Here is a 15,601-nt window from a genome sequence, read left to right on the forward strand (position 1 = left end):
CATTTCTTCCTGAAGAATTAGAAATGCTACATTACTTTCTTAAAATGTAATATGGCCATAGGACAATACATAATTTTAAAATGTGAAAGAATTTAATGAGCCATATGCTACTAAAGGAAATGAGTTTCTGAACTTGTGATCAAATGCTTGTATGGAGAGTAACTATGCCCTTTTTTTCCTGCAATATTTTTTCTGAATTATATTCCCCACAAGTGGTGTTTAAAATAATTTATTGGATAGTATTGCCACTCCTCCCTGGGTAGGAGGACAGAAGTGAGGGATGGTCTTAACAAGAATTGCTTCTATGGATAGCCCCGTGGGGAAGCTTACCTCGTCAAAAATGCTGGTGTTTATTTAGGTGGAACGATGACATTTGTTATTCCAGGCTAGTCGAAGGAGGCAGCTGCTTGACTCAGGACTCTGTGCCCTCATAAACTGGGACCCACAAATCTGTTCCCAGACTATGTGGAAAATGGTTTTGACACTATGGTTTGCATTACCACTGTGAGCATTCCTTCCTCATTAGTTTGTGTCCTTACCCACTTGGCAGCCTGCCCCTCTCCAGATCCGAGCTGTCCTTGCCATCTCTGCGGTAAAGAAGTAACTGAGATAACTGCATCATGTTATTTGGCCTTCTGTTTTCTAAAACTCCACTTTGTGATTGTCCTGGTTTTGGCTGGGATAGAGCTAATTTTCTTCCTAGTAGCTCGTAGAGCACTGTGTTTTGGATTTAGGATGAGAATAATGTTGATAACACACTGATGTTTTGGTTCTTGCTGAGCAGAGTTTACACCAGTCAAGGACTTTTCAGCTTCTTGTGCTCTGCCAGGTGCACAAGAAGCTTGGAGGGGGCACAGCCAGGACAGCTGACCCAGACTGGCCAAAGGGCTATTCCATACCGTATGATGTCATGCCCAGTATATAAAGCTGGGGGAAGAAGAAGGAAAGGGGGGGGATGCTCAGAATGATGGTGTTTGTCTGCCCAAGTAACCGTTACACGTGATGGAGCCCTGCTTTCCTGAGGATGGCTGAACACCTGCCTGCCGATGGGAAGCAGTAAATGAATTCATTGCATTGCTTTGCTTTGCTTGCTTGCACAGCTTTTGCTGTACCTATTAAACTGTCTTTATCTCAGCCCATGAGTTTTCTCACTTTTAGTCTTCCAATTCTCTCCCCCATCCCACTGTGAATGGAGTGAGCGAGCGGCTGCATGGGGCTTAGTTGCCAGCTGGGGTTAAACCACAACAGTGATGAATTACTGTGTCCTTCTCACATCAAATGTTTCATGCAGTACAGCTTAACTGGCATTTTTTAGGACCCCTGATGTGAAGTGACATACTCTGTACTTCAGTAGAAGGTTTATATTTTAGACTATAAGATTTATGTTCTTGCCTGTGCAAGGGATAAGTAGACTACTTGACCGTAGTCAGTGTATGTGAGATCAGATTTGGACTTGGGAAACTTCTCAGAATAGCTACAGCCTATCAATGGGGATTGCTGTGGTCCTGTCCCCTCTCTTGAATCAGCATGTTGCTTAATGTATTGTTTTGTAATAAGCCACTTCAAGAGCTGATCTTGTTGAAAATTGCTTTTTATGTATACCTGATTCTTGGTTTCATTCCCCGTACCAGCTCATTGTGGGTTTGTACAAGCTCCAATGCTGGTCTAGCAAAGGGGCTTAAAACACACAGACAAAGGTAAAAGGTGAGTGGACTGTGAAAGCTTGAACTTAATCTGTGAAATTTCATCATCATTTTGCGGAGGAAGAGGAGAGGGCAATGAAGGAAATATCTTGTACAGTATGTTGCAGTGGCTGTTGTTTACATTCACATATAAATTAATATTCAAAGTTTAGTCTGGCTTTTTTCTTTTCTCTCTTTATCCTCTTTTGTGTTTGTTTCCCTGCTTGTGTGTATGTTTAAAAATCTTTTTTATAGCCATTTTCATCGATCATATTTTGAGAAACTAGAGAACACTAATGACTATGTCAATGAAATATTTTTCTGAGAGTTAAGGATTTCCAAACTCCAGAGGTGTTCAGACTATACCTCATTTTCCTGGACATTCCTCTTACTTATTCCTTCTTCCTTCTTAGGAGAGTATCAGAGTGATATATGAACAATTGCTCTTTTTATCAAGTAACAAAAATGCCTTCTAAGGGAGATCTTGAATTATTTATTCTGGTTAATTGCATGAATAGATTTTTTTCCCCAGCAGAAAATAATCTCCTGCATTGAGTAACGTGGCTAGTGCATTCACTCCAGATACAGGAAAGTTGAACTGAGTTCATTCCTCTTCAGGAGACAGACCTTATGCTTCTAAACAAAGTGCCATAATACCCAGCTCTCAGATGAATGCTCTTGCTCTGCGCTTGTAAAGCTCTTTTTCTGTCTAAACCAAGTGTCCATTTAGCAAGGGCCTGGAATCCTCCTGACCGACTGTTCAAACAACAGAGCTGAAGTTTTATTACTTCTCTGTTCCAATCAAGGCAGGAACAAAACCAAACCTGGCTTCTGCCAAGTATTTAGCTAGGAGCTGGGGTAATTTTGTAGAGTGGGGTGCTCTCGTTGAAGCTGTTTCGCCTTCTATAAAATACTTCAATAAATGTCAAGAGGCCAAGATGTGAGACATTGACATGAGGTCTTCTCAGGCCTTGTAGGCTACAGAATAAAAGGATGTTTCTTCAAATGAGTGTCCCAAAATGAAACTTTTTGCTTCAGGCTGAAAAGATCAATTTTGTGTTAAATGGACCAGAACTTCTCTATGTCCTATTTCAATCACAAAAAGAGATGACAAATATAAGTTTAGCTTGATACAAACCAAATATGATTTTCCTTTTTCTTTGATTCAACAGAAGTCCCATTTGAAAGGACTGCAGAATGCTGAAGACCTTCGCCCTGCCATTTTTATGTATGTATCAGTTCTTCATTATTTAAATACCTTTATGTGAACAGCTATCAAGTAGGTATTGCTTGAAAATTGTTCACTCTAGTATTTTTAATCATTTATAATCCTTTATCTATGATATGTCTTGGAGTTATGTTACATAATATTGTGTCTTTCTTGACCATGTAAACCAATGAAAATAACTTTCTGGCTCAAACGTAAATACTAATACTGGTACCAGAATTATCATGGCTGCATATTGACATCATCCAATAAAACAATCCTGCTGAATGTTTTTTAAAACAAGCTAGTATAAGGGGTGGGACTATAGCCAAATTGTAAGGGATTTGTAAATGTCTCCATGAATAATTTTTCCTACTATTTACCCAGCTCTCCTCTTGTGACTGAGTTTACTGAAATGCATAAATCAGTGCTGAGTATTTTAGGAGTCTGTCCAGCTGTATTTCTCTTTTAGCATTCTCTTGTCAGTAGGAAATATTGTGCCAAGAGCTATATCTGTGTAGTTTACAGAATTTAGATAATTATGTAGGAAGATGAAAAATTAATTTAATAAGAAAAGAAAAATATGGTTTATAGTATAGGACTGTCCATAGCTGCATAAAAAAATCACCAAGACAGAAGAACTAAGATAAATCTCCTTACGTAACATTTTATCACTGTTTTGCACACCAAAACCTCATAGAGCACCTCTATAAAACTGTAATAGTTTAAAGACAATGATGAACATATTAATAATTGATTTCAGGGAATGGCAAATGTTTATGGGAAATTTCTTTTTACCCTTGAAATATTTTGAAAGAGTTATGTGTTAGCCTCATGGTTTTCACCATTTTGAAAGAAAAAAAGGAAAGCATCAAATGTAAAGTGCTATATAAAAAATAAAATAACTGAAGTGTACATCCTGAAATCAGTAATAATGACCTAGTTTCAGTTGTGGCTGTTTTTCTGTATTATTCCCAAAGAGCAAGGACAGTTGTATAATTGAGCTAGTCTATTTGCACAAATATATACTTTATGTTGTGAATGTTAGAAGAAATGGTTTCATACTACAGAAACCTTAATATAAACACACTGTAAGCCTTGTAAAACAACCTTATCAGTCACAAGACAGCTCACTACATTTTATAATAAATTTAATTGGTGTTTATGGGTGTTAGATGGGACAAAATAAATACAAAGTTCAACCAAAACAGATGGGACTCCAACAGGATTTGTAAAATGGGTTACTTCACTGCTGGCAGCCTAGATCTCATTTCAGAGAAAAATCAAAGCAGACTTGAGGAAGAAGAAGAAAGAGAAAAAGGTCAGACAGAATATCTGAAAACCACAGTTAATCTAGAAACTTTTTTTTGCATGTTTTTCCTCATTAATTTTGTGGTTTTAAATAATACGGCACCCCTCTGGGCTAAGGCAGAGGAGGTTCCTACAAGAGGAAATCTTTATTTTACTTTTAGGATATAACCTTGGTCTTATTGCGTGTTTTGTGTATCAGAGAAGGAACTGAGAAGGTAGATAGTATTGTGAATGCTCAAACCCGTATATTGTATAGGCATTGCCTCATTAATGGGGATATCCCAACCTCCTTCCTCATGAAGGCATTTATGAATCTTTTCAAGAATGACAGTGCGTTACTTTGGTATCCTTTTCAAGAATAGGTTGTATTTAAGGAGACTTGCTTTTAGTATTAATTTAAATAATATTATTAGAAATATGTAGAAATAATATTACTGGAATAGGCAAATCTTCACTAGGCTTACAGAAAATGCCACTTTTTTAATATGCTGCACACAAACCTATGGGTTTTGAAAATCAAAGTATGGATGTGGCACAACTAAGACCTGTGTTAAAAAACAAATTAATCATTTCATTTTAATTCATAACTTGTCTTGCTTGCATCTATGGAACTACTCATGCTGAAAGCTTCGATGTGATTTCCAAAAGCAAGGTCTGCGTTATTGATTGTTAATACCCATGGACATGATTTTTTTTAATAAGGAGCAAGAATACTGACATGATCTCCCTTAAAAAAAAATCAAGTGAAGTACTTTTAAATATTTCTTCTCTTCCAAGTAAAAGCAATCCTACTCCTTTTCTCCCAGTTATTTCTGAACTTTTTTTATTAATTCCTCTACCTTTTTCCTCCACTTCCTCCCTTCCCTTCCCCCTGCCACATTGTAGATTTACCTCAGACCAATCTTTTTGTTGTAAATATTGCAGACTTTTTTTTGCTCTTGATATATATGTCCTTGAGGGGTGTCAGGTTTTGTTTCATCGCCACTTCGTCTGTTTCTTTCTGTTTCTATCTTGTAGACAGCCAGCAGTGTCAACACTGGACATCTGAAATTGGTCATCTACTGAAAAGCCTTCTGAAGTTAGCACACGGTTTTAAAAGAAAGACATCTACTTGATATGTGGTAAGCATGATTTTTGTACAAAGCACAGCAAATACATGAAAGGGAGTGGATTTGTTTCTCAAAATACTTTGGTGGTTTTGATTTATAACTCCACAGACTTTTTGCCTAAGATTTTTTTATTTGTTGCAGTTTGTTTGGGATATAGCAGAAACTGCAGATTTTTACTAGTTTAGATTATAGTGTTATTTAGCTTAACAGTGACTTCTGCATTCTGGATACTGTTGGCTCATGCTGTTCTTCAGCGTTAAGATAACAGGGAAATCAGGGAACGGGTTGACTTGTAGTAATCATGAACATGGCTTGCAAAAAAATTACCTGGATAACTACCAAAAGATATGGTCAATGGGATGAATACTGTACACGTTTTGGCTGTGTTTCCTAGCAGCTAAAGTAATAAGCAAAAACCCACACAATGTACTCCTTTGTATGAGCTTAATGTTAAATACAATGTCTGAGCTATTATTTATAAAGAAAAAAAACTACTCTGGCTCCTGCCAGGTTACACAACTGTTTTACCAGATGAGAAGCAACCATAAAAGATGGCCTATAAACAATTAAAAAGCCAAAACCCTTTTCTTAGCCGTAAGGGCGCTGGACAGGAGACTGTGGGGAAGTGACTAAGGAAGACACCTGTATGGAGTCTGAAAGTTAGGCTGTTGTATGCAAGCTTGGGATGCTTTTGGTAAGAGTTAGATGAGACAGTTGCATACACTCATTAATTATTGTAAATGTCACTTCCTTTTATGTTTAGTTCCTTAAGATTAAAGAGTGCCTTGGTTTAAGAAGACTGACTGAACATTGCATTAACCTCCGGTTCCAGTCTTCTGAAGGGAACAAATCCAGGCACCCAAATCTAATTACATCTGTGAGGTTAAATGCAGTTGGTTGTGCAGCAGTAGCTGAGCAAACACTGAATGAGTTTGCTTGAGTACAGGAAGCAGTGTGGTTGCAGCAGCATGAAACTCTGCATGTGCTAATTTTCCCCCTTTTTCAGCCTCTCATTTAGTTTGGTCAGAGATCAAAACAGTACCCCACAGCTTGCAGTATAAATGAGACATGGTCTACTGATGGAATTAGTCCTCAGTTTCTAAGGGCTAATCTTGCAAGGTCCTGAGTGCTTACCACCCTATTAATTTCACGTAAATTGAGAGTAGTCAACAATTCATTTTAATTTGGGGTTACAAATTCTTAGTTAAGATCAGGCACAGGTTGGCTGCAATGGAGGTTGTTACAGCAGGAAAGCATCAGTACCTGATAACAGATGGTGACATGGTGAATCATATTTACTGTTGCAGAAAATGGACTAAATGGAATATTTTTAGCAAGGTAAGTATTTTACAGTTTGAGTACTTTCTGGCATGACTGTTTGCAATTAAGAAATTGCAATCTGGATATAGGCAACAGAGAAGTTTTGTTTTAAGGCTTTTTAACCACGTATTTGCTCAGCAACTGAGAAATTTGCCAGGTAATAAGTTTAGCTGTGGTACATGACACCAGTAATATTACAGATTTCAGAAATAGTCTGCATACCCTTGAGCCATTCACTAAACATTATCGTCTGGGACTAAATGTGAATTGGGAGAAGCAGTGCTTACGTGCTGTCCATGGGCGTAAATGCAGCTATTCCATGAGCATAGCTAAGCCCTCCAGGTTCCCTGCACAGTGAATGGGAGCAGTAAAGCTCTTGGAAAGGAGATTTAGAGTAGTTGTAAAAGGAGCACAGCCCACGGCCAAGTAAGGAATGGAGCTGAAATTCTGCCTCTGGCCTGGGCTTAGGTGCTTATCTGCACTCCTGAGATAGGCGGCTCAGACTGATTGGGCAGCCATTTGTTGTGCTCAGGCAGGATGGTGAACCTTCAGGACTGATCATTGCTTGACCTTAGGGTGTAACTGATAAGAGGCAGTTGTGGGGACAGTAAGCCTCAACTTAATGTCAGTCTATGAGTATACACCCACAACTCTCAACTTCTAGAGAAATATTCTAGCTACCGGGCAACAGAGTAATCAAGACGGAGGCCCCTTTACTTGCCTTACTGAGCACTGCCACTGTGCAGCCAGAAATGTCCATGATTCAGGAAATAACAAGGATGCTGGCAAGAGGCAACTTACTTCAGGAGCTGGTGGGAAACACAGGGTTCCCCTTCTGAATTTGTTTGTGACTGACATGAGAAAGTAATGGATAAAAGGTTTAGAAATATTCCTGCTTGCTTCTCTTACAAAACACCAGTTTCTGTAGAGAAAGCTCCATTTTGGCCCTCTTCCTTGAGCTGCTCAAGAAGTGAGCTGCCAAGAGTGAGGTGGAAGAGGGGAACTGAATGGATGGGATAGACAGAAGTAAGAGCTGAAAAGACACTAATGAGATCCAGTAGAAAAAAAAAAAATAAGGTCTTAATGGTGTGAGAGTTAGTAAGGAAAGAAAAAAGGAATAGGAGAAATAAGGCTAATGGGCAGAGCCTGAAAGATGAGAGGACATTACTGAAGGAGGAAAAAACAAGAACAAGTTAAAACCATCATTAGAAAGTGTAATGCTAAGAGTTACAATAAATTGTGGTGTCATTTGGGACTCTGATTGCATGATTTATTGAGCATTGCTAGTAGCATTTATCATGCCAGCAGATGTAGGCTTAGCTATTGTGGGCCTCAGTGACATCTGGAAGGATGAGTACTTGGTCTTTGATGGAAAGTTAGAGGTCACTGTCACAGCAATCCACACATCTGTGTGTAGCACATCCTGTGTGTGTACATCCTTTTGTTTTGTTTGAGGTGTCTATGGCTGCTGTTTAATATATTTTTTTAAAAAAGAAAAAAAAATACAATTGCTTTGGAAATTTCAACATTGAATTGAAAAAAATAAGCCTTGGTCCTCTGGTACATCACTTCAATGCTTTTTTTTTTTTTCCTCCATTGCTATTCCAAAAGAAAAAAAGCAAATAAAATATGTAATGTTAAAGTATGTTACATGAAGGTTTTTTCACCCCCTAGGCCAGATGAGACGGCTTAAAATAAGTTTTAAAAACTTAGGGAGGATTGGACAGGTGATAGTTTAAGCTATTGTTTCGTATTGTAATCTAAGTCATTACTTCAGTTTTATCACACAAAAATATTTAAAGCTTTTATTAAAAATTATGCAGTATTTTAAGTCACATTATTAATTCCATTTTAACTGTCATTCTTTTTTAAAAAGTAAAGGCTTTTTATCAATGGACCAGTGTTAACCCACTCCAAAAAATCAGTTAAGATGCTTTACTCACAGTGAAATTCACTCTTAAATCATGACAGGTCCACCATGCTAGTGTGTTTTTAATCCAAGTCATCACAGCCTTACAGTGCGGGCCCAAAGAAGCCAATCTATTTATAACTTCACCATGATTTCAGTGGTTTTGTATTCTGTTAGGGACTGCTTTGACTAAGGATTGCAGCTACACAGAGTGGCAATGACTACTTGGATGGACAACCGAGAGGAATGGTGTAGAGGACAGCTGACTTGCTATCTGTGTAAAACTGGAACAGGCTTAAAGAAAATGAACTGTAAACTCAAAATATTTACTTGAATATTACAGCAGAATATTAGACTGTAACTGCCAATAATAGAGTTCTAGTGAAAATTATACTAAAGCTTAAAGCTAAGCATTTTTTTATGGTTTGTGTCACCTCTCTGTTGGTGGGAACAGCTAAGTATTGCTCCTCCATCTCTCACAACTTATGCCTACGTTTTCAGACTTTAATGCCACAGTGTCATTTTGAGGAAGCTTACCAGAAGGGTAGCATTGTGTTTTATGCTGTAACAGTGGAATGGTATTGATTCTTTAAATATTCCACCTTCCAGAGCTCACCGTCTACAGAGATCAGTGAGTGTTGCTGTATTGGTGACGGGCAAATAGTCCTTGAAATTGGAGAAAAAGCAGAGGTTTAGTTTGTTTTGTGCTAGAGTTTCATCTGGAGCATATAAAAGTGGAGACTTGTTTTTGTTATTGTTTTGGAGGGTTGATGGCAATTTTGCGTTTTGGAGGGTTTGTGATTCTTTTCCTTATCTCTGCCCTTTTGAACGCTCTCCCATATTAGAAATATTGGACAGATGCCATATCACATTGCCCCGAGTTCTGTATATTCCCTACAAGTGCAAGTCTGCGTATTTATATTTTTCTTAAAACTTCTAATATGTGTTTATATGTAACAGGAACATGTTTAGAAAAATATATGAAGAAGATACCTTGGGACAGAACAGCATGTCCTGATGCTTACTGAATCATTTCTAACAGCTTTACTAATAGGTGGAAAAGGTTTTTTTCTGGCATAAAATGAAAAAAATCTGCTTAGTTTAAAGGAGGCAGAACCCACCTACGAGCAGAAATCAGCTGACCTGTGCATTTCTTCAATAACTTTCTCAGTCGCTGCTCACGCATTATTGAAACACATTCAGTGTCCTCTCTCTTTCTCTCTTTAGATAATTTTCCCCATTACATTTTGAGCCAATCTTCTCACATAAATTTTATAATCATGTAGCTCCATGGATTTAAATTTCTTTTTACCTTATTTACACCTCTGTGAATGTTTTCAGGTTCCCAGGAATACAAACATAAAAGTTACTTGTGTTTCTTTTTTACTTAATTGGGGTAATCAGTTCAGTACAATCAAACTGAGCTGAACTGAGCTGAGCTTGAGACAAAACTAGAAATGACATGAGCCAGTTTTCCAAGACTGAAAAAACAATTGGAAAGACATACGCTGAATTCCCTTGAGCCAAGACCGTTACTTCCAAGACCAACTGTCCTATCATTCATGAAATTACTCGTAAAGCTCTTCAGAAAGTTTCTTCAAGAGAATGGTATAATGTACCTCATTGCAGGGATTACAGCACGCACAGAGATACTGTTGCAGTAACACTTAGGGTACCTGGATGTCAGCAGCTTGTCAATCTTGACAACTTTAGGGACCAACTCTAAAGACCCACCTTGATTTTCTAACACTTCCATTTTCAGTATTTTAATCAAGAGAATGACCTCGATATATAATCTAGCTTTTCCTCACTGAAATCAGCCATTCCTGCTGTAACACTGCTAGAGTCATCAAGTAAATCAAGGGCCAAATTGGCTAAGAATCTAGAAATTTAAGAGCCACTTACAGTAAAAAACAATAAATGGAATAAATAACCAGCCATATTTCCAGACTTCTTGTTCTAGTCAGTTGATGCTGTGAAACCAGATACCAAGCATATTAGCTTTCCTGAAGACAGTGGTGTTTCTTTGTGGATGACTTTTCAATTCACTGTTACCAAGCCTATGAAAATAGTCTGAGGCTTAAAAAGGCAGTCAAGAATTGTTAATTGACATGATGCTGAGAAGAACCCTGTGGTCAGAAGAAGCTGTGAGCAGAACTGTCAGCATAAATATCCTGTAGCTATCTAATAACCTACCCCCTTCCCGATCCACATGGGAGGGATAAGCGAGACCTTTCTCTACAAGGTTCAGGACCAAAACCCCACCAGAATAAATCAAGTTCTGATTACATCTTCCAACTATGATTAAGGGGAAGGCAGCAAAATGGCTGCTGACGTCCTAGCTTGAATAGCTAGAAAAAAACTCTAGAAAAGCATCACTTGTTGACCAAGCTGGCATAACTTGACAGAATGACAGTGTCTTACCATATTACACTGTATTTCTGACTACAGTGACAAGTTCTGTATCATGCCTTGGAAAAGTCTTGCTGCAATAGAAAAGAATTCAGTGAACAGCACTGAAAAGTCGTCTAGAAATCTCCCCTCAAAGATAAATTATTTTCTTAGAGGCAGAGTCCTATCACGTGATGGATTTTTTGTTCTGTTTAAACATTACCTGCTTTTCCTTGTCATTTCCCTTCTGTTCCCTCCTTCAGACACAAAATTTTATCAAGATAGGAATAAATATGGAATCTTTTTATCCTCGCGTTTTTAGCTATTTCCAGTTAAGAAAATGATGGTGTTTGTCCCCTGTGTTTGAAATCAACAATACATAATTAATACAGACTTGCTTAATGAAAAAACACGAAAACGACTGAGCTCAATAATGAATAATCCATGGGAACTGTTTAGAGCTGGGTGAATACATAAAAACTGAATTCTGTGAATATTCTTTCAACTTTTTTAAATCAAATCTGTTTCTACTACATCCACACCCGTTTTTATTAATTATTCGCTTTGCACTCTGATGAAGAATATTTGGTTTTGCAGACTTGGCCATTCCCTCCGAGGTATACTACGGTTATTACTCCCATTGCATTAGCGCCCGAAGCCGCCGGCCTGGGTGAGCGCCGACTGCTAGGCACTGTCACGACAGCCCGAGTCCTCTCCCGAAGCCCTCAGCTGTCAGAGACAGCTTTGCTGGAGACCGAGGGCAGGGGAGCGCGACTGAAAACCACGGCGGTGAGAGAGGGACTACCGACACGTTAATTCTCTTTTTATTGTTTCCACGGGCCCGCACCCCGGTCGACAGGAGGCAGGCAGAGGCAGGCAGGGGACGGCGCTCCGCTGAGGCCGGGCTGCCAGGCTTCCCTGCCCGGAGAAGCGCCAGCCAGAGGAGCTCTGCCCGCGGAGCCGCTTGCCGGCGCCCGCCCGCGGTGCCGGGCAGGAGCGCAGCCGCCGCGGGGGCGGAAGGGCGCGGACGCCGGCGGAAGGGGGCCGGCGGCGGGGAGAGCCGGAGCGGGCCGCCCGCAGAGCCCGCCCCGCCGACAGCCGGCGGTGCCCGGGGGCGGCTGCCGGGGGAGGCCGGCGCGGCCCCGCCGTGCCCGGGAAGGGCGCCGCGGGACGGGGCTCCTCGCCGGGACAAGGGGCGAGCGGGCCCCACTCCCCGCCCCAGCCCGGCGGCCCCCGCCCGGCCCGGAAGCGCCCCGTTCCTCCGTGCCCCGCCGCCGCCGCCGGCCTTGCTTCCTCCCCGGTGCCGGCCCGGGAGCCGCCCCGCCGCCCCGATCACTTGCCATTTGCCTTTCTCCGCTGCTCGGGAGGAGGCGGCAGCCTGTGCCCCGGGCCGGAGCGGGGGGAGGAGGCGAGGGCCGGCGGCGGGGCCGGGGTCATCGCGCCCGCCGCCTCCCGGGCCGCCCGCACGGCTCTGTGCATCCGCCTCTTCCTTCCCCCGCGCCGCCTCCGCCGGGGGAGCCGGCGGGGGCCGTACGTGCCGGGCCGGGAGCGAGGGGAGGGTCTGCGGCTCGGCGTCGCTGCAGCAGCGCCGGCCCCGCCGCGCCGCCAGGGACCGGGTGCGGGCGCCGCCGCCGCCGGCTCTGCGCGCTGCTGCTGCGCGGCGATCGCCGCTGCTGGCGGGAGGGGCCGGGATGTGAGCGGTCGGGTCGGCTCGGCCCCCCCTCCCCATTTTTCTCCCCCCCCCCCTCCAAAAAAAGACAAACCAGCCAGCCAACCCCAAAAAACCCAGAGGGCGTGGGGGGTGGGGGCGTCCCGTGTCGCCGCCGCCACCCTCCGCTGGATCCATTGTGAGGAAATTGCCATTCGCCGGCAGCGGCGGCACATCTGGGCGGGCACATCTGGGCATACAACATCGGCTCCCGCTGCCTTCCTCCTCCGTCCTCCAGCCGGCCGAGCGGATCCCCCCGGGCCGCCGCGGAGACTCCTGCTCGCCAGCCCCAGGGTCCATCTTTCGGACTGAATATTAAAAACTGGCAGCGTGGGGGGTGGGGTGGGGTGGCAATAAAGGCTGCTTTTTTTTTCCCCTGGGATTTATTTCATGGGGATGTGTTCAAGACAAGAGAGGATTCAGAAGGATATTGACGTTGTGATCCAAAAGTGCAAGGCGGAGAAGGACTGCCTGTTTGCAGGTGAGTTTCTCTCCCGGGCGCCAGGTTGGCGGCGCGGAGGCTGCCGCCGCCGCCCGCCCCCGACCCCGCTGCCGCCGCGGCGCGGCTGCCCGGGCCGTGCCCGTGCCCGTGCCCGTGCCCGTGCCCTTCGCCGCCGTTCCTGGGAGCGGGGGCCGCCGCCGAGCCGGCGTGTGCCAGCCCTCAGCCCCCTTCTTCCTCCTCCTCCTCTCCTTCCGAGGGCATGTGAGGGCAGATGGGACCAGGCGCCGGCCGGGAAGCGGGGGGGGGGGGGGCATCCCGAGGCAGGGAGCGTGGCAGCGGCCACACGCAAAACCAGGCGGGTGTGGGCGAGTGTGAGTGCGGGCGAGTGTGCGTGCCCCCCGCCGCCTGGCGCAGCCCGCGGCTGCCGGGGCGAACGCCCAGCCGAGCGCAGCCCCGGTGCTAGTGGCTCCGGCGGGCGCTACGCGGCCGGTTTCCGGGCGGCCGGGGTCCGGCTGTCCCCCGTGCCCGCCGCGGTCCCCGCACGCCCGCCCGGCTTCAGGGCCGCGGGCACGGCCGGCGGTAAACGCCCTCCCGGTCCCTGCAAACGCCCCCGCTCCGCGCCCGCCCGGGCTTTCGCGGCTTCCTTGGCGGTGCCGGCGCGGTGCCGGCCGCGCCGAGCCGAGCCGTCGCAGGAGCCCGGCTTGCGGCTGCCTGTTGCCGTTTCTGACAATGGAAATCCCTGCCGTTGCCATAGCAGCGGGCACTTGTTGCGAGGGGCTGGGGGGAGATGCTGCATTTCCTCCGATTCACCCCGACCCCCCCTCCGCCCGCCCCCGTGTCGGTAGCTGAATGCTGGTCTGTAAAACCTCGGCTGTTTCAGCCGAAATAAAGACAAGTTGTGATAACGCAGCTCTTTGTCTTTCAGATTTCAGGTACTCAGACTCCACCTTTACCTTCACCTATATTGGAGGCTCCAAAAGGTACTTTTTTTTACAGTAATGACTATTTCCTGCTGGCAGTGAGGTGCGGCGGTTCAATACCGTGGAAGGCTTTTTCTGTTTCCTTTCCTTTTGCAAGGAGGATCAGTAAATCATCTGCCTTCGTGCAAACGTAAACTGAGGAGGAAGTGTCGAGGGAGGTGACCAGAAAGGTGATTCTAGTTGTCAGAGGCTCATTCCTCTGAGTGCTGCACTGTGGAGCTTCACCGTTTCTCTTTTTTTAATTTATGTGGATAACTAGAATTTCTGCTGTACGTAAACTTAACAGAAACACAGCAAAGGCATCAACATATGATATAAAGTTAGTTCATGTTGAAAAACTGGGAAAAGTTACAACTTTAATAACAAATAGACCAGATTTCACATCCGCACCTTATTCTCTTGCATGAGAGCCATATTTAGTCCCATGACGGATGCAAGACTGTCTGCAATTGACCAAATCAAATTCCTGAGACATTAAGTGAAATGTCAGTATAGCTTACAAGGCCAAAAAATGTTTTTACTGAATGTTAGTTTAAATATTTCTAAGTGGTTCCGACCTTTTGGTTAGAAGCTGGATTGTGCATGTACATATTTTTTAATTATATTTCAGCATTTGTTGTGTTTGTCTGTTTTCAAGAGGAAATATATGTAAAAGCTTGAACACACATCCTTTTTGTTTCCCTGACACCTTTTACTTAATAAGGCGTTAACAGTATATGCTACGTCGTTCTCTTATCTTTTAGCTGAATTTTATTACACTCGGCAAGAAGTCTTGGTTTTACTTGTTTTCTTTTATTTTTTTTTTTCCCTCAGTTCATCTGATATCTTCGGTAATTGTTTTTTTTCTCCCGGGGTACATTAGTTTAAAGTACTGTATTCTTTTGCCAGTGAACCTTTCCATGCAGGCAGCACTTAGAGCACAGCCATCGGTTCTCCCCTGTGCATGCTTCGGGGTCTGGCTGCAGGACCAGGCTCCCAGGTGGTCCCCAGGCTGTGAGAGTGCTCAGAAAAATGCTTTCCCACCTCACTACCCTGCCTCTTCCTACTAAAGGAAAAGACAACTTCTGTCATTTTCAGGGGAGTAGAATAGTTCATGCAGTAGCTTAGAATCGGTGTATTTTCAGGTTGCTTGTAGTATACTCTTTCATTTAGGGTTTTAGTATATGTTTTGTTTTGGTCTTGTTTTAAAAGACAATTTTGAAAGGCTTGATAAGGTAAAAATTATCTAACAAATATTATTTATCATGTTACTAAAGTGATTGAATTTAAGTTTTGTTTTCTAAACCAAATACTGCAGCAAGAAACCAGGAAGTGAAACCTGTCTATTGTTTCCATTTTCCAAGCTGAATAACGTAAAAAGCCGAAGGGCGTAACTGATGGGAAACAAACTGTTTTATAAATGTTGAAACAAAACATTGTCATTTATACAATGAGAGATGGAAGAGTGCCTTCCATCCCGCAGCCTTGAATTTTAACTGGGGTCAGCATTTGCTTAGGAAACTGTTGACTGGAAACTAGTCTCAGGACCTTGAAAATTCAAAG

General features: G+C 43.4%; 1 protein-coding gene across 1 annotated transcript in view; it reads left to right on the forward strand.

Annotated features, from left to right (window-relative positions):
- Positions 1 to 12,482: 12,482 nt before the first annotated feature.
- The window catches only part of PARP8 (poly(ADP-ribose) polymerase family member 8), a 117,624-nt gene continuing 114,505 nt past the window's right edge, over positions 12,483 to 15,601 (forward strand). Inside the window, exons 1-2 of the mRNA XM_087759785.1 lie at positions 12,483 to 13,118; positions 14,005 to 14,059. Coding sequence (XP_087615911.1) covers positions 13,028 to 13,118; positions 14,005 to 14,059 — 146 coding nt within the window. The 5' untranslated portion in view covers positions 12,483 to 13,027. The remainder of the gene's footprint in view (positions 13,119 to 14,004; positions 14,060 to 15,601) is intronic.

Source organism: Nipponia nippon, unplaced genomic scaffold (assembly GCF_047370975.1).
Source record: "Nipponia nippon isolate SJK-2023a ecotype South Korea unplaced genomic scaffold, ASM4737097v1 scaffold_20, whole genome shotgun sequence".
NCBI classification, from domain to species: Eukaryota; Metazoa; Chordata; class Aves; order Pelecaniformes; family Threskiornithidae; genus Nipponia; species Nipponia nippon.